This window comes from Scyliorhinus torazame, chromosome 8 (genome assembly GCF_047496885.1).
Source record: "Scyliorhinus torazame isolate Kashiwa2021f chromosome 8, sScyTor2.1, whole genome shotgun sequence".
NCBI lineage: Eukaryota > Metazoa > Chordata > Chondrichthyes > Carcharhiniformes > Scyliorhinidae > Scyliorhinus > Scyliorhinus torazame.
In genome coordinates this window covers 109,581,724-109,608,833 of record NC_092714.1, presented here as the reverse complement: position 1 = coordinate 109,608,833, position 27,110 = coordinate 109,581,724, and the positions used below count along the sequence as shown (strand labels likewise).

Sequence of the window (27,110 nt, the reverse complement as noted above, 5' to 3'; positions counted from 1 at the left end):
AGTTAAAGAGGTATATCCAGTCCCCTACACTCGTATTGTAGCTGGTACATGGAGAAGATCATGTCCATCTCCCAGAACAGACACCACACTGTGTTTCTGGATATACTCAGTCTACAATTAAATGGAAGTCCTCTGAACATTACCTACTGAAGGCTTTCCCATTGACGTTAAGGAGTGAGATGCCCCTGTAATTGTTACAATCTCCTCTGACGCCTTTCTTTTTTTATAATGTGATGAATTGTGTGTTGTGAATATCCTGTGGGGACTTCCAGTTGCGGCTATGCGGAGCTAAGCCGCACGAATCGGCAGCTCCCGCGAAGACGGACTTTCGGGCTCGATAGAAGAGCCCCAACGGAACTTTTCACACAGCCAACCCGTGGGGAAGAGAGGAGAGAGGTCCCCCACTAACCTGTATGGACCGGACCCGCAGCGAAACAGCCAAAAAAACGGCACTGGTGCAGCGGGAGAAGAAGGGGAAAACGAACAAAATGGCGGTGGCCGGGGACAAAGAAGAGATGCAAGAATTCATCAAGCGCTGCTTCAAGAAGCTGCGCAAGGAATGGTGGCGCCTATGCTGGCAATAATTGAAGGACTTGGGGCAACCCAGAAAGCCCACGAGGTGAAGATCCAGAAGATCCAGGACAAAGTGAGTGAGAATGAGGACAAGCTCTTGGGCCTGGCGGTGAGAGTGGAGCGGCACGAGGCGCTACACAAGACGTGGGCGGGAAGACTCGAAGACCTGGAGAACAGGTCGAGGAGAAACAATCTGAGGATCCTGGGTCTCCCAGAAGGAGTGGAGGGGGCCGTCGCCGCGGCATATGCGGGCACAATGATCAGGGCGCTGATGGGCACGGAGGCCCCCCCCCGGGGTTGCTGGAGCTGGAAGGGGCGCACCGGGTGCTGGCGAGGAAGCCCAAGGCAAACGAGCCGCCAAGGGCGATGGTGTTGAGATTTCACCGGTTCACAGACAGAGAGAGGGTCCTGAAATGGGCCAAGAAGGAGCGGAGCAGCAAGTGGGACAATGCTGAGATTAGAATATACCCGGACGGGAGCACGGAGGTCGCTAAGCGGAGACCGGGTTTCAACCGGGCCAAAGCGGTGCTGCATCGGAAAGGAGTGAAATTTGGAATGTTGCAGCCAGCGTGACTGTGGGTCACATATAACGGCCAACACCACTACTTCAAAACGCCCGAAGAGGCGTGGACCTTTATACTAACTGAAAAGTTGGACTCTAATTGAGGGTTTGTGAGGGTGGGGGGTATTTGAGGGTTGAAGTATGATGGCGGTTGTATATAGGGGGGCAAGTACACGCAGGGAATGTTATATGGGCTGGGGACGAGAGACAAGGCCGCAACAGAAGCTGCGTCAGGGGGGGCGGGGCAGGCTCTGGAAAGCGCGGGAATGGGACACAGAAGAGGTGGTCGGGACGGAGGTCCCCCAGCTGGGGGACTGGAGGGTGAGGGAGACGCGGGCATGGGACTGGCCCAGAAAGGGAGATGGCTAGTCGGTGGGGGTGGGGGGGGGGGGGGGGAGAGACGGACGGACTGAAGGTAGACGTGGCTATGCTCCAAGAGACACACCCGAAGGTGGCGGACCAGGTTAGGTTAAGAAGGGGATGGGTAGGACAGGTATTTCACTCGGGACTGGACGCGAAAAATAGAGGGGTGGCAATTCTGGTGGGAAAACATGTGTCATTTTAGGCCAAGACTATCGTAGCGGACAATGGAGGGAGATACGTGATGGTGAGTGGTAGGTTGCAAGGGACGTGGGTGGTGTTGGTAAATGTATACGCCCCGAACTGGGATGATGCTGGATTCATGAAGCGCATGTTGGGGCGCATCCCGGACCTGGAGGTAGGAGGACTGATAACGGGAGGGGACTTTAATACAGTACTGGATCCAGCACTAGACCGCTCCAGATCAAGGACGGGAAAGAGGCCGGCGGAGGCCAGGGTGCTCAGAGGGTTTATGGACCAGATGGGGGGAGTGGACCCATGGAGGTTTGCAAGACCGCAGGCCAGGGAATTTTCTTTCTTCTCCCACGTGCACAAGGCATACTCCCGGATAGACTTCTTGGTGCTGGGCAGGGTGCTCATCCCGAGGATGGAGGGGACGGAGTATTCGGCCATAGACGTTTCGGACCATACCCCCCACTGGGTGGAAGTGGGGCTGGGAGAGGAGAGGGACCAACGCCCGCTGTGGCAGTTGGATGTGCGACTGCTGGCAGATGAGGTGGTGTGTGGTAAGGTAAGGGGGTGTATTGAAAGGTATCTGGAGGCCAACAACAACGGGGAGGTGTGAGTGGGGGTGGTATGGGACGCGTTGAAGGCGGTGATCAGGGGAGAGCTAATCTCCATCAGGGCTCATAGGCAGAAGACAGCAGGCAGGGAAAGGGAGAGGTTAGTGGGGGAGATTTTGCGAGTGGACAGGAGATACGCAGAGGCCCCGGAGGAAAGATAACTTGGGGAAAGGTGACGGCTCCAGACGGAGATTGACCTGTTGACCACGGGGAAGGCGGAGGCACAGTGGAGGAAGGCGCAGGGGGCGACCTATGAGTACGGGGAAAAGGCCAGTCGGATGCTGTCATACCAGCTCCGTAAGAGGGCGGCAGCAAGGGAAATAGGGGGAGTCAAAGATGGTGGGGGAGCCATGGCCCAGAGTGCAACGGAAATAAACAAGGTATTCTAGGCCTTCTATGGAGAGCTGTACAGATCCCAGCCCCCGGGAGGTGGGGGGGGGCATGCAGGCGGGGAAGGCCTGGGGCCGGACGGGTTCCCGGTGGAGTTTTATAGAAAGTATGCGGACCTGTTGGCCCCGCTACTAGTGAGGACCTTTAACGAGGCAAGAGAGGAGGGGACCCTGCCCCCGACAATGTCCGAGGCGACAATTTCCTTGATTCTGAAGCGAGACAAGGACCCACTGCAATGTGGATCGTACAGGCCGATTTCACTCCTTAATGTAGACGCTAAGCTATTGGCAAAAGTGCTGGCCACGAGGATTGAGGACTGTGTCCCGGGGGTGATACATGAGGATCAGACGGTATTTGTAAAGGGCAGGCAATTAAATCCGAATGTGTGGCGGCTCGTAAACGTGATAATGATGCCATCGGAGGAGGGAGAGGCGGAGATAGTGGCAGCCATGGACGCGGAAAAGGCCTTTGACCGAGTAGAGTGGAAGTACCTCTGGGAGGTGTTGGGTAGGTTTGGGTTCAGGGGAGGGTTTATTAGCTGGGTTAAGCTCCTTTACAGCGCCCTGGTGGCAAGCGTGGTGACGAACCGGCGGAGGTCGGAGTACTTTCGGCTGTACCGAGGAACGAGGCAGGGGTGCCCTTTGTCCCCCCTGTTGTTTGCATTGGCGATCGAACCCTTAGCCATATTACTGAGGGAGTCTAATAAATGGAGGGGGGTGGTCCGCGGGGGAGAAGAGCATCGGGTGTCGCTATATGCGGACGACCTGCTGCTGTACGTGGCGGACCCAATGGAGGGGATGGTGGAGGTCATGCAGACTTTGAGGGAGTTTGGGGAGTTCTCGGGATATAAGCTCAATGTAGGGAAGAGCAAGCTTTTTGTACTACAGGCAGGGGACCAAGAAAGAGGGATAGGGGACCTACCGCTGAGGAGGGCGGAGGGGAGTTTTCGGTATCTTGGGATCCAGATAGCCAAGAGCTGGGGGGCCCTACACAAATTGAATCTGACGAGGTTGGTGGACCAAATGGAGGTGGACTTCAAAAATGGGACATGTTGCCGCTCTCGTTGACAGGTAGAGTGCAGTCGGTAAAAATGGTGGTCCTTCCGAGGTTTTTGTTTGTGTTCCAGTGCCTCCCCATCGTGATCACCAAGGGCTTTTTCATGAGAGTAGGTAGGAGTATTATGGGGTTTGTGTGGGCGAACAAAACCCCGAGGGTAAGGAGAGGGTTCCTGGAACGCAGTAGGGACCGAGGAGGGTTGGCGCTGCCAAACCTAGGGAGCTACTACTGGGCAGCAAACGTGGCGATGATCCGTAAGTGGGTTATGGAGGGAGAGAGGGCAGCATGGAAGAGGATGGAGATGGCGTCCTGCAAAGGAACGAGCTTGGGGGCGCTGTGACGGCACCGCTGCCACTCTCGCCATCAAAGTACACCACGAGCCCGATGGTGGCGGTAACGTTAAGGATCTGGGGCCAGTGGAGATGGCATAGGGGTGCAGTGGGAGCCTCGGTGTGGTCCCCGATCAGGGGTAACCACCAGTTTGTCCCGGGGAAGATGGACGGGGGGTTCCAGGGCTGGCACCGGGCGGGGATTAGAAGAATGGGGGACCTGTTCATCGACGGGACATTTGCGAGCCTAGGGGCACTGGAGAAGTTTGAGCTACCCCCGGGAAATGCATTCAAATATATGCAGGTGAGGGCTTTTGTGAGGCGACAGGTCAGGGAATTCCCGCTGCTCCCGACACAGGAAATTCAAGACAGGGTGATCTCGGGTGTATGGGTCGGGGAGGGCAAGGTTTCGGCAATACACCAAGAGATGAAAGAAGAGGGGGAAGCGCTAGCAGAAGAGTTGAAGGGTAAATGGGAGGAGGAGCTGGGGGAGATCGAGGAAGGTTTGTGGGCTGACGCCCTGGGTAGGGTTAATTCCTCCTCCTCATGTGCCAGGCTCAGCCTGATACAATTTAAGGTGGTCCACAGAGTGCACCTGACGGGGGCGAGGCTGAGTAGGTTCTTTGGGGTAGAGGACAGATGCGGAAGATGTTCAGGGAGCCCGGCGAACCATGTCCACATGTTCTGGACATGTCCGGCACTGGAGGGGTTCTGGAGAGGAGTGGCGGGAGCAATATCTCAGGTGGTGAAAGTCCGGGTCAAGCCAAGCTGGGGGTTAGCAATATTTGGAGTAGTGGACGAGCCGGGAGTGCAGGAGGCGAAAGAGGCCGGCATTCTGGCCTTTGCGTCCCTGGTAGCCCGGCGAAGGATCTTGCTAATGTGGAAGGAGGCGAAGCCCCCTAGCGTGGAGGCCTGGATTAACGACATGGCTGGGTTCATAAAGTTGGAGAGGATTAAGTTTGCCTTAATCCTTAATTGCCTTAAGGGGGTCTGCGCAGGGGTTCTACAGGCGGTGGCAACCGTTCCTAGACTACCTCGCGGAGCGTTAGAGGAAAGTCGGTCAGCAGCAGCAGCAACCCTGGGGGGGGGGGGGGGGAAAGAGGGGGGAACGAGAGATTGCTGGAGGGGACGGATGAGCGGGGGATAACATGGAGGGTGGGGGAAACTGGCACGAATGGGCGAGAGCCAGTGTATAAAGCTATGTAAATATATCATCTTACCATGTATATATCTTGCTCAGGGCGATTTTGTGTTATTTTGTTACGTGGGGGGAGGGGGGGGTTATTGTTTGTAAGGGGAAAAAATTGTTTTGTTAAAAAACTTTAATAAATATATATATATTTTATTTTAATGAATATCCTGTGGGAATGATCAGACCTTCCAGCAGAGAAGGAAACGGTCATGAAAGTGCAGAGGTAGATGGCACCTTCCACAGTGTGGCTGAATTCCACCCTTGCCAGGTGCCATTCTGTTTGTTATGAAGTCAATGCTCATTTTGAGGTCAAGAGACGGGGGTTCTTCGCCTAATTCAACCTTTGGCATGAAGTTGCGGGATTGCGACAAATATAGACGGCAAGATCTCCATCTCACAGCAACACAGCTCACAGTAGTGTTCAGCCCAGGGGTACATTTATTAGCTTCTGTTGGTGAGTACTTCAGCATCTGCCAATTTGAGGGGGGCAACTTTGGTGATGGTAGGGCCGAGTGCCCTCTTGATACCATCCTACAAAGCATATGGATTTCCCTTATCACAAGCAGTTTGGATTTCTTGACAGAGGTTGATTCAGTAATTATTTTCATGGCGTCTTCCTATCTTTTGCACCACTGTTTTGGCTAGTTCCAAGTCAAGCATTGTTTTGGCTGTTGAGTTTATGTTGTTTATAACCACTTCACCCCAATAATATCCACACCAAAGAACTAAATCTCCTCAATAAATCCCACCTCAGCACTAAATCTCTCCAATAAAGCCCCCGCTTCAGAACCAAATCAAACCACTCCCGAAACTCCAATTTATTACTCCCTATCTCCCCCAGTTGCCAAGCTTCCCCTCACCCCAAGTTCACTCTCGGCCACCAACCTTCTGTCACTCCTGAAAACCAGTCTCGACTCTGCCACCAGTCATCCAAAGAACCCTATCCCCCCAATGCAAGATGGACCGCCACGGTCCATTTCCCCGCAAATCCAGTCCACATCTTGCCCACAGCCCCGGCTTACTGGACTCCAGTCCCTGACCCTTGTACTGCCCAGTCCACATTCTACCTTCCCTTCTCTGTCATCTACAATCATAGTCCATTTAATTTTAGTATCAAGGCAATGCAGAAAAACAATTGTAAAAATTAAAATATTCAGCTACAAGGCAACAATGTAATAATACACTACAGAGATTCTGGTGAGACTAGAGTGCATTAATCAGAACACAGGTGGAGGATTCTGTACAATGTTGTGATTTAAAAGGGACAGGCATAAATTGTGACAATGCAGGGAATTGCAATGAGAATGATCCTAATTGTAAAGGGAATTATCTAGAGATTAGAAAAGCTTAAATTCCACAGTCTTAAGAGAAGATTAAAGGAAGACATCACTGAGTCAAAGCTTTGAAAGATATGCATATGTCATGTCAAATCAGGCAGCAGAGGACACAAAATTTAAAGTTGTGGAGGATAAATTTTAAAACAGATCTATGCAAAGAGAGTTCGTTGTTCAAACAATGATAAACAATTGGAACAATATAGCAAGTATGACATTCTATCCTGGTATCAGTTTTTGCAACACTGAAGGAGGTCGTTAAACTAATTTCACCTCCATAATCTCCTGAAAGAGCTATCCACTTGGTCATATTTCCCAGTTCTTTCAAAACTTTCTGTATTTAATATTTATCCACTTGTCTTTTAAAACACAACTTGTTTACAAATCAAACATGGCTGAGCTTAACAAGTCACTGCCTTTATAAATGACAAATTATTTTTATCATATTTGCAGATGCTAGAGACTTGCCCACTGTTGGTGTTAAATTAGCTGAATGGAGGGATTACATTGGCGCCCCTCCAGTCCCCTGACCTGCCATTTAAGGATGTTACTACATGGTCATGGTCTCTACTACTTTCTCTGACTTTGCCCAGTATTCCAGGATGCATATCATCACCTCTTCCACTTCTGAATTCCACTTTTTATATCTTTATTACTTTGTTATCTGATATTATCTTAATGAACTGCTTCGCCTCCTCATCCTTTCTTTCCCACTATTAGTCCCCCAAGGATTCAGACCATTAGATTATAGAATTAATGTCACAAGATGGTCCACAGATGTCTACAAAAGAGGCGATTTTAGGACAGCTCTTTTTTTTTTAAACTTCTGTTGATGGGGTGTGGGCATCATTGACTAGGCCAGTGAACTGCGTTCTTGAACCACTGTAGGCCATGTGTGTAGGTGCACACACACACAATGCTGTTAGGAAGGGATTTTAACCCAACGACAGTGAAGGAACAGCAACATAATTCTAAGTTAGAATGCTAGGTGCCTTGGAGGGGGACTTGCAGGTGGCGTTTTCAAGAATATGCTGGTCTTGTCTTTCTAGGTGGAGCAGGTCACAGGTTTGGAAGCAGCTGTCCAAGGATTCTTGGCGAGTTGTTGCAGTGTATCTTGTAGATGATGCACACTTATTTTTTTCTTATTTAGTCATGGGATATGGCCATCATTGCTGTGGGTCTGGTGTCACGTGTAGGCCAGACCAGGTAAGGATGACAAATCTCCTTCCCTAAAGGACATTAATGCGCCAGTTGCATTTTTATGACAATCGACAATGGTTCAATGGTCATCATTAGATTTTTATTGAATTCAAATTTTACCATCTGCCGAGGTGGGATTTGAACCTGGGATTACTAGTCCAATGATAATACCACTGCCTCCTCGCCAGTGACTGCTGTCACTGTGAGTCAGTTACGGGGGAGTGATGCTTAAGTTGGTGGATGGGGTGCTAATCAAGCCGGCTGCTTTATCCTGGATGCTCTCAAGCCTAGAGTGTTGCTGGAGCTGCAAGTGGAAAGTATTCCATCATACTCGTGACATGCCTTGTAGAAGGTGGGCAGGCTTTGGGGAGTTAGGAGGTGAGTTATTCTCTGCAGAATTTCCAGCCTTTGATCTGCTCTTGTAGCCATAGTATTTATATGGCTAGTCCAGTTCAATTTCTGGTCAATGGTAACCCGCAGGATGTTGATAGTGTGGGAATGAGCATTGGTAATGCCATTGAATGTCAAAAGATGATGGTTTGATTCTCTCTTGTTGGAGATGACATTGCCTGGCACTTACGTGATGTAAATGTGACTTGCCACTTAGCAACCCAAACCTGAATATTGTTGAGGTTTGGCTGTAAATGGACATGGGCAGGGAATGGATGGGGCTCCATAAGTGAAACTTAACGAAGGTGGTGGAGGAGGCGAGGGAGGATCTTAAGAGGTGGCATACACTGAACATAACGCTGGCGGGGAGGGTCCAAGTGGTGAAAATGAATATTCTGCTGAGGTTCTTGTTTACCTTTCAAGCTTTCCCGATCTTTATACCAAGGCCTTTTTTCGGAAAGTGGACACGATCATTTCTGACTTTGTATGGGTGGGGAAGATGCAGAGGGTGGGGAAGACCCTACTACAGAGGCAGAGGCAGCAGGGGGGTTCGCTTTGCCAAACTTGCTTCATTATTATTGGGCGGCGAATGTGGACAAGGTGCGCGGTGGTGGGAAGGAGAAGGGGTAGAATCGGTTAGGATGGAGGAGGAATCTTATAAGGGATCTAATGTGAGGGCTATGGTGACGGCAGCGTTGCCAATGGCTCAGAGTAGGTATTCAAGGAGCCCGATGGTGCAGTCCACAGTGAAGATATGGAATCAGTTGAGGAGGCATTATAGGGTAGAAGGGATGGCGGTGCTAATGCTGCTGTGTGCGAATCATGAATTTGAGCCGCGGAAATGGATAGTGTATACAGGAGGTGGAGGGAAGTGGGGCTGGTCAAGGTGAGCAATCTGTATTTGGAGGAAGGGTTCGCCAGTCTGGTGGAGGAGCTAAGGGAGAGGGTAGAGCTGCCGGGGGGGGGGGGGGGGGGGGGGAAAGAGTTCAGGTATCTGCAGGTTAGGGACTTTGTGCGAAAGGTCTGGAGGGGGTTCCCTAGGTTGCTGGGATACACACTGCTGGAGCGACTGCTGCTTTCGGATGTGGAAGGGGAGGGAAGAATTGGGGATATATACAAGTGTCTGTTGGAGCAGGGAGGCGAGCGGGTGGTGAAGATCAAGGAGAAATGGAAAGCAGAGTTGGGCGGGGAGATCAATTGGGGAGCAAGGAGTGAGGCACGGTGTAGGGTAAGCAGGATCTCCTCTTGTGCAAGGATAAGCCTGATACAGTTTAAGGTGGTGGACAGGGTGCATATGACTCGGGCGAGAATGAGTGGGTTCTTTCAGGGGGTAGCAGGTGAGTGTGAGAGGTGTGAGCGGGGACCAGCGAATTACACACACATGTTTTGGGGTTGCGAAAAATTGGGAAGATTCTGGGTGGGAGTGTTCGCGGTCTTAGCCAGGATAGTGGAGGAGGAGGTGGACCTGGACCCTTTGGTGGTGATATTTGAGCTTCAGAGAAGCCGGAGCTCATGGAGAGGAGGAAGGCCGATGTCTTGGCCTTCACCTCTCTGATTGCACGGCGGCGAATTTTGCTGGAGTGGCGGTCGACATCGCCACCGGGGGTAGCAGCTTGGTTGGGTGACCTGTACGACTTCCTGTGATTAGAGAAGTTAAGTATGAGTTAAGGGGCTCTGCAGGGGGGTTTGAGGAAAGGTGGGGGATTTTTGTGACCGTGTTTGAAGGGCTGTTCATCACAGGGGAGGGGGGGTGAAAAAGAGGAAAAATCGGCACAGACTGTATAGTTGATTGTTGGGAAGTATGTTACTCGTGGTGTTTATTCGCTGTAACCTGTTTTGATACATGTTCGGAATAAAATACATTTTTTTTTTTTTTTTTTTAAATAAAGTAAATGGACATGGACTGTATCTGTATCTGAGGAGTCACAAATCCACACTTCTGACCTTATGGTGGAGTAGGCATCACGATGGCAGTGGTTAGCACTGCTACCTCAAACCGCTAGGGACCTTGGGTGACAGTCTCTGTGAAGTTTGCACTTCCTCCCAGTGTCTGTGTGGGTTTCCTTCAGGTGCTCCAGTTTCAAAGATGTGCAGGTTTGATGGGGTTACCGGGTGGGTGAGTGGGCCTAGGTAGAGTGCTCTTTCAGAAACTCGGTGCAGACTCAATGGGGTGAATTCACTGTAGGAATTCCATGGTTCTACGAAAGGTCATTGTGAAAGCAGCTGAAGATGATTGGGCCTAGGACACAGGTCCTAAAGTGAATGAAATCTTGAGCAAAGTGTTTTTTTAAGGAGGGCCTTCAAAGGAGAGAGGGATGAAGAACCAAGAGTTTAGGGAGAAAATTCCAGGCTGTTAGGCCTAGATGATCGAACGTATAACCAATGATTAAAACGGAGGGAGGATGCACAAGTAGTCAGAATCAGAGAAACATGGAGTTCAGATAAAGGTGCAATTGTTGTACGGCTGGATAGGCTTAGAGAAACTAAATGGACAATGCTGTGGAGGGATCTTAACTCAAGCGTGGGAATTTTAAATTTGAGAAACGTAGGAAAGAGGTGTAGATCATCTGGCCTGTCGAGCCTGGTCCGTCATTCAATATGACCATAGCTGATCTTCGGCTTCAACTCCACTTTCCGGTCTGCTCCCTACAAATCTGTCTGTCTCAGCCTTAAACATATTCAATCATAGAGCATCCACAACCCTCTAGGGTAGAGCATTTCCAAAATTCACAATCCCTTGAGTGCAGAAATGTCTCCTCATCTCAGTCTTAATCCTTTTATCCTGAGGTTGATCCCCTGTGTTCAAGATTCTCCAGCTAGGAGTAACCTCCTCAGTATCAACTCTGTCAAGCCCCTTCAGAATCGTGCCAGTTTCAATGGGATCACCTCTCATTCTTCCAAACTCTGGAGAATGTAGCCCTAATTTGCTCAGCTTCTTATCATTAGACAACCCTTTAATCCCGGGAATCAATCTAATGGACATTCGCTCTATGCAACCAATGCAAATATATCCTTCCTTAGATATGGAGACCAAAACAGCACACAGTACTCCAGGTGTGGTCTGACAATTGTAGCAAAATGTCTTTATTCTTGAACTCTTTAATTCCCTTGCAACATGCCACTTGCCGTACTACTTACTTGCTCGACCTGTATGCATTTCTGTGTTCCTTGTATGAGTACAAGCAAGTCCTTTTGAACACTGGCATTTACAAGTTTCACACCTTTTAAAAAATATTCTGCTTTCCCATTCTTACAGCCAATTGATCAACCTTATACTTCCCCACATTCTACTCCATTTGCCACCTTGTTGCCCACTCACTTGACCTATTTATATCCCTTTGCAGTCTCTTTTGTCCTCCTCACAACTTACAAGCTCATCAGCTAACTTAGATACATTACTCTCTGTCTCCTCATCTCAGTCATTAATATAGATCGTAAATAGCTGAGGCCCCAGCACAGGTGCTTGTGGTACTCCAGCAGTCCTGTCAACGTGAAAATGCCACATTTATCCTATTCTTTGTTTCCTATCCTTTAAGCAATCCTCTATCCATGTGAATATATTACCTGAACCTCCATGAGCCCATGGGCTGGATTCTTCCGCACCTCCCGCCTCAAGAACGCCACAGGCGAGACGAGGACAATGGAGAAGTCCATTGGCCTCGGGCAGGATTCTCCGGTCTCCAGGCGGACACTGCCGGAGAATATACCCCGTGTAAACTTTTTCTGGGACCTTATCGAATGCCTTTTAGATATCAATGTAGGCTACATGCATTAGTTCTTCAAAAACACTGATAAATTTGTCAAAACCGATTTCCCTTTTATACAACCAGGTTGACTTTCCCTAATCATGTTACGATTTTCCAAATTGATTATTAAGACTTCCTTCATAATAGATTGAGCAGTTTCCCAAAGACTCATGTCAGGCTAAAACATCTGTAGTTCAGTTTACTCTCTACCTCCTTTCCTGGATAGCAGCATTACATTTGTTAACTTCAAATCCGCTTGGACCATTCTAGAATCTAAGGAATGGGGAATGAAGAACCCATAAACATCAGCACGGACAGAGGTAATGAGAGAGCTGGACTGGGTGCAGAATAGGATATGGACAAGACAGCAGAGATTTTTTATTTTAAATATCTGATATCAGCAGAGTGTGAAGAATGAGATAGGAGAACATTAGAGTCTTAGGGTGACAAAGGCATGAATGAGGATTTCAATGGAGAAAGGGCTACGGTCGAGGATGAGGGAAGCGATGTTACAGAGGTGGAAGTGGGTGGTCTTCCTGATGGATTAAGCATAGAGCTGTAAGCGTGACATGGAGTCATGGGTAGGGGAATGGAATCCATGGCAATAGCATAGATTTGTGGTGGGAGAAGGCAATGGCTTCAATCTTCCCAATGCAGAAAAGTGTTGCACATCCAACACTAGATACTGGATAGCCAGTCTGACAACACAAGAAGCAGCTGTTGACGAATATGATATAAAATAGTTACTTTAAAGATATTAGTTACTGTAATGTAGATATAGGCCGGTCTAATTCATGTTAGTTCACAGACAAAGTATTTCAGAGAGCATGACAAAGGAGGGGGGGATGGGGTGCTTAGAGTATGAGGAGAAAAGGATGCTGGGTAATAAGAGGCCAGGGGAAGGGATGAGAAGTGAGCCAATTAGGATGTATGGCCAGGTCAGGAGGGGTATAGGATGACCTATGGGAATCGTGTATGTGAAACTTGATGCCATTTGAATGTGTTGGTAGAGATTTCTTTGTTCTTGAGAATCACTCGATTCTGTAGACCTAAGAGGCAGCTTGTGCTCTTGGTTCTGAGAAACGAGTCAGATTTGCAAGTCGAATAAAAATAACTAATGCTATGCCTACAAATCCATCTCGAGTTTTATTGAGGCCAGACTGACGGGTAAAGAATTTATTAATTTCTCATTGTGAGGTCAAGAGAGGATGTGGTGAATTAGATCTAGGAATTGACAGCAGATATGTAGAAACTAACCTGTGTTTGTGGCTGATAGTAGCTCAGAGCATGAAGATGAGGAAGACGAATGCTAGGTTCTTGGGGACTCCAGAGGTAAAAATGTGGGTGCAGTTTGAGAGGTCACTGCTGGATATGCTCCTGCTACAGTTGGATAACGAATAATGGAACAACGAGAGGCCGATCCACACTTAGCCACAACAATCCCAAATTTTCTGTTCCTTGTCTTTTTGTACTACATCTTTCTAGGTAATTAATTCTAAAATGAACCATGAGTTCTGGTTACTCTCCTTCCTTATCCAGTATATTTTGTGCTCTATTATTCCTGGCAGCTGGGACACAATGTGCCATTCTACACTTATAGTTGCAAAGACAAAAATACTTGTCTACTCTTCTAAGTGTGGAATCCTCTATTTTTTCCATGTTGCTGCACATGGCCACTCCTTCACTTTCTTGGACAATCACAAATTCTACAGTACCACAGCATTACCTGTGATTATCCTTCTTGAGATCCTGATGCAAATGTCACAGATACATGGTGCTTGTTTCAATGGACTCAGATTAGTGCACTATTCCTCTTCTTGGTGCTCTTCCTTCTCCCAGTGAATAGTTGTCTACTTCTCTTCCTCGCTAAGTGCTCTATATGGGGGGTGACTATTTACTGGAATGTACATCCTAGGAACTCTTCCAGCCCCTCGTTTGTGATGGAGTATTTCCAGCTGCTGCTCAAGCTCAAGAAACAGAGCACAAAGACAATCAGAGACAAATAGTCATCTGAAATCACATAGCATCCAGGACCTCAGATACCGAACATCAGAGGTTTTGAATGTCCCTGATATTAAGTCAAACTAATTCCTGCTAAAGGTTTAATACAAATGTTAGCAACTTATTTAAATTTAATTTTAACTGAATGCACCTCGAGGCTACACGGCTCAGGTTAAACTGAATACTTGTTTCTTTTCACTTCACTGACATTTTATTTCCTAAAATTAAACAGGGCATTCTAAGGCTTGAGTATTAACAAGTTATATAGTACATTTTACACTACAAGGCATCCCAAAGTGCTTTACAGTCGATAAAGTATTTTTGTAGTGTGGTGTGATGACCCATCTGCTGGGTAAAGCCTGAATTTTCTTTTGCGCAATGTTCCTTTAAGGCCAAAGTGGGTCAGGAGTATTCCGAAAAAGGGTTACTTGGTTTCCTAATTAAGAGATTGCTACGATCTGTCATCTGAGTGTCCCTCTAAATGTTTGTATCATCACATGGCTTCAGTGATGTCATTGTGTGGGTGGAGCTGGGCTGTGGCTCTGGCTTTTACTTTCGTTTTGAGTTGGCAGCTGGGCCGTGGCCCAGTGTTTTACTTTCGGTTTACACTGTTGGAAGCTGGATTCAGAAAAAGGCTTTTCCTCTCTCTCTCTCTATGTTAAATGGTGACCAGATCACTTGATAATTTAAAAGTGATAACTGTTTTCTGTAAAAAAAATTCAAACCTACTGTTTTGTTAAAAGGGTTTTCCTGGTTTTATTGGATGTTGTTATCAAGTTGAAGCAGCAGAAAGAGAAATTATTAAGTACAGAGAGAGAGAGAGAGAACTGTAGCTGTGTGGGGAATTTATGTTTGTAGTTGATAAAAAATGCTTACTGTGCGTATTTATAAAATGTTAACTGAATTTGTAGAACTGAATTTGTAGAATAAACTTTGTTTTGTTTAAAAGTGCTTAAGGCCGTCTGTTGAATACAACCAGGAAAGTAGGCCCTTGTGCTCCTCGTAACTAAAATCTATAAACAGCTGTGGGTCAGGTGAACTCCATAATATATTTTGGAGTTTTCCAAACCCTGGCCCATAACAGATCAAAGACCATACCCCTAGGTTTTTGATCATTCTCGTGAGGGACCAATAACATTTTGTTTAAAGTAGACAAAATTTAAGAGTCAAGACACTGGCTTAACAGATTAAAACCACAATATTCCACCGGTTTTGAACAAACAAAAACAAACGTTACCATACAAGGTCAAAACGATAAAAACTTACAAAATCGACCTTATACTCTTTATATTCAGGGCTGATATGACGTACATGTGAATTAACAGGGAAACCGTTTTTGAGGACACCACACTGTACAATAAATAGCAATTGCGACCAAGAATGAAGAACTCATTTAAGCACAGGTTTTTCAAACTAAATACTAACTGCAGTACTGTAGAGCAATTAATAATTGCATCAATAAACACAGAAACAGATAATTATGCAGCATTGTTTTGGGAGTTTTCCTCAAAGTTATATGTGTAAGTTTTTTTTAAATAAAATATATTTTATTAAAGTTTTCAAACACAATTTTTCCCCCTTACAAATCAACAAAAACGGTAACATGATAACTGATAGAAAACATTGTTTAAATAAAATAGTGAACTAACAAAATAACACGAAATAGTGCCCCCCGCACCCCCTCCAGAACACAAACAATTTACCCCCCCCTTCCCTCCCCCCCACCCTCTGGGCTGCTGCTGCTGGCTATCTATTTTCCCCCTAACGTTCCGCTAGATAGTCGAGGAACGGTTGCCACCGCCTGGTGAACCCCTGAGCCGATCCTCTCAGCGCAAACTTCATCCGCTCCAGTTTTATGAACCCTGCCATATCGTTTACCCAGGCCTCCACGCCAGGGGGTTTTGCTTCCTTCTACATGAGTAAAATCCTACGCCGGGCTACTAGGGATGCAAAGGCCACAATATCGGCCTCTTTCGCCTCCTGCACTCCCGGCTCATCCGCTACCCCAAATATAGCTAACCCCCAGCTTGGCTTGACCTGGACCTTCACCACCTTCGAGATCACTCCCGCAACTCCCCTCCAATACCACTCCAGTGCCAGACACGACCAAAACATGTGTGTGGTTCGCCGGGCTTCCCCCGCACCTCCCGCACTTGTCCTCCACTCCGAAGAACCTGCTCAACCTCGCTCCCGTTATGTGTGCTCTATGTAGCACCTTAAATTGGACCAGGCTAAGCCTGGCACACGAGGAAGAGGAATTTACCCTACTTAGGGCATCAGCCCACAAACCCTCCTCAAACTCCTCTCCGAGCTCTTCTTCCCATTTTCCCTTCAGTTCTTCTACCAGCTCCTCCCCCTTTTCTCTCATCTCCCGGTATATTTCGGACACTTTGCCCTCCCCGACCCACACCCCCGAAAGCACTCTATCCTGGATCCCTTGTTTCGGGAGCAGCGGAAATTCCCTCACCTGTTGTCTCGTGAACGCCCTCACCTGCATATACCTAAAGATATTCCACGGGGGCAGCTCATACTTTTCCTCTAGCACTCCCAAGCTCGCAAACGTCCCATCTATAAATAAGTCTCCCACGCTCCTAATTCCTGCCCGGTGACAGCTCTGGAACCCTCCGTCCAACCTCCCTGGGGCAAACCTATGGTTGTTCCTGATCGGGGACCACACCGAGGCTCCCAGCACACCTCTCTGTCGCCTCCATTGCCCCCAGATACTTAATGTGGCCGCCACCACTGGGTTTGTGGTAAACTTTTTCGGGGGGAGTGGTAGTGGCGCCGTCACCAGCGTTTTTAAGCTCGTCCCTTTACAGGACGGCATCTCCAGCCTTTTCCACGCCGATATTTTTCTTTCTCACTGGGGGGGGAATCCCTTTGCCTCACCCCACACTGGGTTTCGTCAAAAAAGAATTTCCCGTTGGGACTCTTGAAAGAGCCCGAAGGTCCATTTAAGCTGGAGCTGCCGAAACGTGCGGCTTAGCTGGTCATCGCCGCAACCGGAAGTCTTATATGTGTAAGGTAATTAAGCTAGTCAACATTTTTGAAGCCTTTTAAAACTATGGGCGTGATTCAGTGGAGGAAAAGTCAACATTTGGGGGTGCGTTTGACGGGGTGTTTCTCGGCGACTGCAGCTCCAATCTCCACCCCCCCCTCACTCCCAACTTTGTCAAGGCACCTGCGCTGGGGTCTCTAATGCCCTGTGAGACACTCTCCTCCCCCTGCTCCCATGATACCATTACATCTGGTCCACATTTGTGTATACCAGTATGAAACAGCGCCCTGGTGAGGTCTCGCAGGCGTGGCCAGTGACTACCGGCTGCTAATGGCTCATTTAAATATGAAGATCGCGGCAGGTGGAGCGGGTTGGATGACTCGCGATTGGCCCGGCATGGAGCCCAACTTGCGATTCTCACGCAGATCCGTGCCGGGTGCAATGAGGTCGCTGAACTGCGCACTCTAACAATTTGTGATGAAATTTGTTTTTGAATTTTGTTTCTCTCGTTATTGACATGGGAGAAAAATTAGACAAGTTAGCCACCCAAGTGATCAATCTGAAAAAGTTGATTTAATACACAAGTATAAATATTAACAGAACATAATAACAGTTTGAATATTTACCTCACTAAAATGAAAATAAATTTACAATATGTAATCATGCAACTTGACATTATTATCCTATGCAATAGAAAAAACATTTATTTCCGAAAGTACGTTTTGCATTTAAATGCAATATATGCTACATACTCGAAGAATACATTTGAAGGTTCTGTAACTGAATAGTAAAGAAGTGAATTACAGTAAGCTTCACTCAAAATACTGCTTCAAGTATTCAGAACGATTCTAGTGCTGCTTAACCCGAGGTAACACACAGTAGTGCTGCTTTGCTTATACTTTTGGAACACAGAATCAGAAAAAATTAGTATCCTGAAAACACACATCTCTCTACTTGTCCTAATACTGTATTCCCAAGACTACAGCTAATGAGCAAAAGCTTTTGCAACAGCTACTGAATATGGGAGTGAAAATTTACCCCAGGAGCTATGCCAATGTCAATCATCAAATAGATTAACATTCTAATAAAGCTATGCTTCTCAACTCAAAATATACTGAATAGGCCGATGGAAGGTCAGGTATATGCACAGTCACAACTGTGATAATACAACAGTATGCAGCAGACTTACCTTGCATCTTTCACCAGGCTCAAGTGACACAGCAAGTCTCTCATTATCATAGGTAGGCTCAGTAGAGTTGTTTAACATTCCTGTTCAGAGGTTTAAAGAAAAGTGATTATATAATAAAAGCAACAAATCAAAGAAACTTAATGATTAAAGTTGGACAAAGTAAATAAGGGCTTGCATCATTTTAAAATTGCATGTAAATACCTGATTATTTTTTTTTGTTAATCTTTGGATGTCAATAGAAAACTTCAGCGGTTTTGAATGGGCAGAAAACATTTTCAGGTAATAATGAATATTGCATGTTGTAATTACTCTTGTGCTACCAACATTGTGCTATGTTCACAGATCAGCTCAAAGCATAGACATAAAGCTTTTGTCAACTAATAATAGGTCAGGTTTCGGGTAACAGGATTACTGCTACAAAATCCATTAAAGCTGTAAACTTTATATCTGCTATTTTGTTCACTTTTAACAATTGAGGGAGTATAAAAGGACATCAACAACAGCTGGTAGAGATCACTTTTTCAAGTTCCCTGTAATTATTTGAAGAGAGTGATAACAGCTGGTAGAGATCACAGCATCCAGTTCCCTTTAATTACTTCTTAAAAAGCGATAACCATTACAGCCCCCACAAGAAACATGGGGTGGATTGCAGGTTATGTTAGAAATGCTATTTTGAGCACTGATTCACTGACAATATTTTCCATTTGTTTTGGTCTCCAGTATTTTTTCTGCCGTGCACTACTTCACAAACAACTTCATATGTTTGTCACCAGCACAAAACTATTTTCCAATTGGTACGGGGTGTGAAGAGAAGACAAATGGCAATTCAATAGTGCAACCACTGCAGCAGTTGAGGTAAGTTTAGGAAAATATAGGGTAAGTTTTCTTCTCCTGCACTGCAAGAATGCTGCATCCAAGAAGTCACAGCTACATACATTTTTTGGCATGGGAGATCTCCCTGATCTGCTCCCCTGCTGAGCTTTACACCAAAAAGCAGGCAGTAAATTTAACTGCATCTGCAACTGTGCTTCAAATCTCTGAGATTGGAACCTTAAAGCCACTGTTGGGAGATCAGTAGCCAGAACACACCCTTTAGAGTGGGTGCTTCAAATAAAATTTCCAATTGTTTTAATGTTCTTTGACCTGTCCTCAGGGTCCTGCAGAGCCTCGGGTCAGTGTGGCTCCAAGGCAAAACCAAAGTAACCGGTTTCATGTGGGTCACAATTGAGAAGAGGAGGTGCAATCGTGAGAGCAGGCCCTTAATCTCATTCAAGTAATCCTCGCCCTGCATCTGTTGAAGATACAGATCCTGTTGTGTCATGTGGAGTTCTCAGCAAATGCTGTGGGACACAATGGGAAATATATATACTTTTTAAAAATATTTTATTGAGGCATTTATATAAACAAACAAAACAAATAAGACTGAAGCAAAATTGTACAACATAATAAATAACCAGCACCCACTACAAGGAGTGGTTTAGCTCAGTGGGCTAGACAGGTGGTTTGTAATGCAGGACAAGGCAGCAGCGCAGGTTCAATTCCCGTACCAGCTTACCCGAACAGGCGCCAGTAATTGGAAATATTGTGGGTCTCTGCCATCGTTCCTCTGACCCTCGCCCAGGGATTCCCAAGTGCAGTCTTTTTAGACAGCAAGGAGGAAAGGTTATTTTGAGTACCACCACCAACCCGAGCTCACAAAACAATGTCTAACTCATCAATTTTGAACTGTAAAAAGTCAAGAATCATTCCAAAATCAAGTTTTATTATTTTTTTCTTTATTCTTACACGGAGTGTGGGCATCGCTGGCAAGACAAAAATTTGCTCCCTATTCTTAATTGCCCTTGAACTGAGTGACTTTTTGGGCCATTTCGGAGGGCAGTTATGAGTCAGCCACATTGCTGTGGGTCTGGAGTCCCATGTAGGCCAGGTAAGGATAACCAATTATCTTCCCTTTCATATTCCATATTTATTAACAACATTAAAATTCCACCAGGTTCCATTGCAGGAGTTGAACCTATGCCCCCAGATAGAGCATTAGCGTGGGCCTCTGAATTACGAATTCAATGGTATTATGGCCACCATCATCTCCCTGACAATATAGTGAAATTAAAAGGAAAATTGCTCAGATGAAATGAAAGGAAATGTTAGTGAACAGAACCATAGGCAATTTTTAAAAAGCATTTAGAAAGGAAGATGGAAATCTACAAAAGGTGATAAAAAATTAAAACAAAAATTAGCAAAAAATAAAGAGCAATGAAAAGGTTTCTTATAGAAGGAAGCTAAGGAAGAAATACAAAATGCTCTGACTATAATTTTCTAAAACTCTACGGAAACCTTTATTGTACGAATGGTACATTGACACTCTCAAATGCTTTAGGATGAGGGTCACATTCTTTCTCCTCTACTTGTCAATGTTTTTTGTACAGATTGTATGCTGTGAAATTCGCTATATTGGGCATGCTTTGTGCAAGTCGGACTCGGATTATTGCGAGGTAAAAAATTGCCAAAACAATATTCAATTCATCCATTTGAAAACATCTTGTGTGATTAAAATACATCTACAACAACAATTTATATTTAAAGGTAAAGTCGCCATAGTCCCAGATGACCATAGGCTGCTTTCCTTTTTGAGGGAGAGAGCTGACTGGTGCTGATTTAATCTGAGGATCACCACACCTCAGGTGAGGGACAAGGTTGAGAAGGTGGGGCTTCATGAACAATTTATAAATTCATAGAATTTACAGTGTAGAAGGAGGCCATTTGGCCCATCGAGTCTGCACCGGCTCTTGGAAAGAACACCCTACCCAACTGCACACCTCCCACCCTATCCCCATAACCCAGTAACCCCACCCAATACTAAGGGCAATTTTGGACACTAAGGGCAATTTAGCATGGCCAATCCACCTAACCTGCACATCTTTGGACTGTGGGAGGAAACCGGAGCACCCGGAGGAAACCCACGCACACACGGGGAGAACGTGCAGACTCCGCACAGACAGTGACCCAAGCCAGGAATCGAACCTGGGACCTTGGAGCTGTGAAGCAATTGTGCTAATCCGTACGCTACCGTGCTGCCCACTATATATGCATATTGCCTTTAATGCAATAAAACATCCCAATGCACTTCACAGGAACATAATTTTAAAAATTGGACACCAGACTACATATGATACAAGGGCAGATGGTCAAATGTTGGTCAGAGGTTATGGGGGGGGGGGGGAATTCCAGAGCTAAAGGACAAGGTAGATGAATAAGAACGGAGTGATCAAAATCAGGAATCCTCAACAGGCAGGAACAAAATGAATACTGATATCTTAGAAGGTTGTGGGATGAGAAGAAATGGCAGAGTTAGAGAGGGGCAAGGTTGTGGAGGAATTTAAAAACAAGGATAAGAATTTTCATATAAAAACACTGTTTGACCAAGAGCCAGAGGTGAGCACAGAGACGATAGGTGAACATTGTTTGGTTTGGGACAAAGCATGGGTGGAAATTGACGGTCTCAGCGATGGCATCGATGTGAGGTCAGAAACTCATCGAGCGATCAAAGATGACGCCAAGATTGTAAACTGTCTGCTTAGTTTCAGACTGTTGCCAAGAAGAGGAAAGGAGTCAGTAGCTAGGGAAGTTTAAGTCAGGGACTTAAGTCACTGGCAGTCTTCCCACTATTTAAGTGAAGGAAATTCCACTCATTTAGAACTGGAAAAGTAGCCAGACTGTGGTTCACAGCCTTCAACTGTATTTTTTATGAAATAAAATGAATTCACAATTCATGAAATTTCAACAGATAGCCCTTTAAAATGTAAGGCAAAATCTACCGTTGTTAATTAACTATTACCCTAAGTTCTTATTATCCAAAAGTTCCATCTCATGGAAACATCAGCATTATTTAGAATAATAATTCTATTTCATAAACCCTTCGTCCTTGAGGAAGTGTCAAGTTTGGTTAAAAAGCTGTGATCTAGGTTTCATTATTCCGCTTCAGGCAAACTATGTACTTTTACTATTTTTCCAGTGACAGAAAATTTTACTCACATTTTTGTTTCTTATATGTGTGTGCTTGTTTATCCCTCTGTTACGGGTCAGGGTTTAGAGAACATCAAAGTGTATCATGGGAGTTCACCTGACCCACAACCATTTATATATTTTGGTTATGAGGAGCATAAGGGCCTACCTTTCAGGTGTTATTCAACAAGGCCTTCAGCACTTTGAAACAAATCAAAGTTTATTCTACAAATTCAGTTGACATTTCATAAACATACACAAGCATTTTTATCAACTACAAACATACATCCCCCACACAGCTACAGTTCTCGCTCTATAAAACCCTCAATAACTTCCCTTTCAACTGCCTCAATTTGATAACAACATCCAAGACCAGAAAAACCCTTTTAATAAAATTGTATATATGAATTCTTTACAGAAAACAGGTATCACTTTTAAATTATCAAGTGATCTGGACACCTTTTAACATACCGAGACAGAGAAAGAGACGAGAAGCCTTCTTTTGTCTGAATCCAGCTTCCAACAGTGTAAAACTGAAAGTAAAATTCAGAGCCACAGCCAGCCCCCAGCTCAAAGCTAAAGTCAGAGCCACAGCCCAGTTCCACTCACACAATGACATCACCGAAGCCATTTGATAAGGCACACATTTCTTAAAGGGACATTCCCATGAAAGCGTCTTTTATTCTCTTCCCATTTTAAATTCAAAGCATTTATATTTTTTCCAGTCCTGATGAAGGGTTGTACACAAAGTATTAACCAGTCGATACTGCCCAAAATTTACTAATTGGCATTTTATGCTTTTGTTTCAGATTTACGATGGTCCGGATTTTGCAGTTGTCATGACGATGGAGTTGTTGACTTAAAGTCATTGGTCTTCTGAAAGTGACAGGAACTTTTGGAGTTCACACAAGTGCAGTTGAAATGGAAATTGAGATGTTGCTGTCAATGATTCTACGCTTCGTCAGAGGAAACACCACAGAGAACACCCCGGAACAAGATCAATATGAAATAACTGAACTGATAAGAACTTCCACTGTTTTTAAAAAAATATATATTTTATTGAAGCATTTGTAATTTTCACAATTTAAAATATTGACATTTCTAAAACCGCGCGGGTCGTTGCACAAAATGCCCCCTAAAATAACAACCCACAATAAACCACTTTTCCTGCCCTATCCCCAATTACCCGTATACTAAATTCCCTGTCCTTAATTAACATTACCATGCCTCCTATTTTCCTTCCCCCCCCCCACCCCGCCTTCTTCCCTTTCCCCCCTTACTGCTGGCTTTCAGTTTTTGTTAAATAAATCGATGAATGGCTGCCAATTCCGGGCGAATCGCTGTAATGATCCTCTTAAAGCAAACTTGATTTTCTCCAGACTGAGAAACTCTACCATATCGCTGACCCACACTCCTGATTTCGGGGGCTCCGAGTCCCTCCATCTCAGCAAGGTACGTCTCCGGGCCACCAGGGAGGAGAAGGACAGAATATCGCCCCCCCCCCCCCGCTTTGCCCCCGGATCCTCCAACACTCCAAATATTGCCAATTCTGGATTCGGAGTTACCCTACCTTCCAGGACGTCTGACATAACATCTGCAAATCCCTGCCAGAATTCCCTCAGTTTCGGACATGCCCAAAACATATGAACATGGTTGGCCGGGCTACCCCCACACCGCCCACATCTGTCCTCCACCTCCTCAAAGAACCTACTCATCCGGGCTACCATTATGTGGGCCCTGTAGACTACCTTGGACTGAATCAAGCTGAGTCTAGCACAGAACAAGGATGCATTTACCCTTTTCAGGGCTTTTTCCCACAGTTGAGTTTCCAGCTCCCCTCCCAACTCCTCTTCCCACTTCCTTTTCACCTCTCTGATAGGGGCCCCTTCCCACTCTAACAATTCCCTGTATATCTCTGAAACCTTCCCACCTCCAACCCCTGTTTTTGACAGCACATTATCCTGTAGTCCCCTCAGGGGGAGGCGAGGAAAGCTTGGGACCTGTCTCCATACAAAGTCCCGCACTTGAAGATACAGAAACCCGTTCCCTCCCGGCAAGTCAAACTCCTCCTCCTCTAATGTCTCCAAGGTCGGGAAGGACTCCTGGATGAGCAGATCCCCAAACCTCTCAATCCCTACCCACTGCCATACCACAAAGCCTCCATCCGGCCCCCTGGGACAAACCGGTGTTTGTCACAGATCGGTGACCAGACTGATGTCCCCTCCAGTCTCATATGCTGCCTCCATTACCCCCACACCCTCAGGGCTGCCACCACCCAGGACTTGTGGAGTACCAAGCCTACAGGAATGGCAGGGGCGCCATCAGTAAAGCCTCCAGACTCGTACCTTTGCAGGATGTTGCCTCCATCCGCTCCCAGACCGACCCCTCCCCTACTACCCACTTCCTGACCATCGATATGTTGGCAGCCCAGTAAAAGTTAATAAAGTTTGGGCGAGCCAAACCCCCTTCCCCGCGGGCCTATTCTAGGAGTACCCTCTTTACTCTCAGGGTTTTACCCACCCATATAAACCTCGATATCGCCACATTAATACTTCTGAAAAAAGCCTTTGGGACAAAAATCGGGAGACACTGAAAAAAGAAAAGCAGTCACGGAAGGACCGTCATCTTCACCGTCTGAACCCTCCCCGTCAGCGTCAGTGGGAGCATGTCCCATCTACAAAAATCACTCTTCATTTGATCCACTGCTTTGCCCAAATTTAATTTGTGAAGCTGCCCCCAATCCTTGGCCACGTGAATCCCCAGATACCTAAAACGCTTCCCAACCACTTTAAAAAGGTAGCTCCTTCAGCCTCCTTTCCTGCCCCTGAACTTCCACTGTTACATATTTAGGGCATTATGTAACCAAAATAAAACAGAGTGCCGTTCTGGGCGGGATTAGCGGGGTCCTTTCCCAGCGCTTGTAATGCCGGAACGATTCCGCTACCTATCGGCATTCTGTCTTGTTTTTGTGCGCCAGCATGGAATGCCCAGTCGAGGTCGCACTTAGCAACATTTCCTGCATTGAAGGGCTCTGACGAGCCGAGCTTCTCACAATTTAAAAATAACGTCCCGATCTCATGCCACTGCCCCCCCCCCCCCCCCCCCCCCCCGCCCGAGGCAAAGGCTAAGGTATCTGCCCCCGCTGCCATCTGCCACTCCGGCAGTTCAGGTACATAACTATCCTCCACCCCCTCAAGCAGCCAGCTCATCCTCGCCTTCATTAAGTCTGCCTTATACACCACTTTTAGCTGAATCAACTCCAGCCTCACACACAAGGTCGAGGCATTGACCCTTTGAAGCACTTTGCATCATAATCCTTCCTCCAGCCCCATCCCCAACTCTTCCTCCCACTTAGCCTTAATCCTTTCCATAGACTCCTTATCCTCCTCCATTATCTGACCATAAATCACTGAGACATCTCCAGCCCGTCCACCAACAGGACCACCTCCAACAATGAGCGGCACCACCGGTAAACTCAGAAAAGTCTCCCTCGCGAAATTCCGCATATATTCCGCACCTGCATATACCCAAAGCCTTCCTCACGCTGCAGCCCATACTTCACCCCCAACTCCTCTAGACTTGCGTATCTGCCCTCCAGAAACAGATCCTTCATCTCTTTCACTCCTTTCTCCTCCCATCCCCGGAACCTCGTATCCATCCTCCCCGACTCAAGCCCATGATTCCCTCTTATCGGCAATACCCTTGGCTCTGTCCGTAACTTGAAGTGCTATCGAAATTGTTCACAGATCCTCAGCATGGCTACCACTACCAGATTCCCAGAATACATTCCTGGGGCTAGCGGCAGCAGCGTTGTTGCCAGCACCCACAACCCAAATCACTTACAGGACCCCGCCTCTATCTGCACCCACAAAGCTTCCGACTCCTTCCTCCAGACCCACAGTTTCTCCGGATTTGCAGCCCTGTAATTGCGCAACCGACAGAGCCAAGACCCCCGATGGCCTCTACCGCCTTGCTTATTCTCGCCACCTTCCCTGACCACCTTTTAGTGCTTAACTATAGCTGGGGATCTGTGGTTAGTGCTGAACAGCGTGTTTAGATTATTATTTTGGATCTGGTGGGATTAGATGTATGCGGATCTTTGAGCCACCAAAATCAGCTAATAGATGAGCTCTGCCAGCACAATCTCATTTTGCAGCTGGAGCCAAGTGAAGAAAACCAATGCTAACAAGCTTGACCTCTGCTGCTATTCTCAAACATTCTCACTGATCCTTGAGGGATTACTCTATAGAGGTATTTTGTGGTGAAATGCAGAGCGGTGCCATTTTCAGGTAAAACAGCACACTGCATTCTAATGCAGGGATGGCCGAAAAATGTTTTTCCGTCTTAAACACAAAGTATGTATTAGTGGTGTATAAAATAACTCCTTTATGCTACTTAACATAACATAGAACATACAGTGCAGGAGGAGGCCATTCGGCCCATCGAGTCTGCACCGACCCACTTAAGCCCTTTCCCCGTAACCCAATAACCCCACCTAACCATTTTTTGGTCATCAAGGGCAATTTATCAAGGCCAATCCACCGAACCGGCATGTCTTTGGACTGGGGGAGGAAACCGGAGCACCCAGAGGAAACCCACGCAGACACGGGGAGAACGTGCAGACTCCGTACAGACAGTGACCCAGCAGGGAATCGAATCTGGGACCCTGGCGCTGTGAAGCCACAGTGCTAATCACTTGTGCTATCGTGCTGCCTACCGTACTTCCTGGTGATGAAGTTGCTTTCTTCATCAGAGGATTTTGCTTCTTAAGAGGAGATTTTGCTTTGTTTAAGCTGTAGCTTCTAGTAAAATTCTGACTTATATGAGTTGTAATCAATAAACAGGAGAATACAAATTCTGTTATAGACAGGATCTATATCATCAGGGATGCTATCGAATAACTAGTATATGGATGTAACATTCTGTGCTTATGTTAAGCAACTACTGATATGAAGACTGTATAAAGTTTAGCATGTAGTTTTTAC

The 27,110-nt window shown here is 46.4% G+C and overlaps 1 protein-coding gene across 7 annotated transcripts in view; it reads right to left on the bottom strand.

The window, feature by feature from the left end:
• LOC140428034 (rho guanine nucleotide exchange factor TIAM1-like) overlaps positions 1-27,110 on the bottom strand; it is a 473,602-nt gene that overhangs the window by 146,240 nt on the left and 300,252 nt on the right. For all 7 annotated transcript variants that reach the window (XM_072514009.1, XM_072514007.1, XM_072514011.1 and 4 more), the window contains one exon: positions 18,124-18,203. In XM_072514009.1, the coding sequence (XP_072370110.1) occupies positions 18,124-18,203 (80 nt within the window). The remainder of the gene's footprint in view (positions 1-18,123; positions 18,204-27,110) is intronic.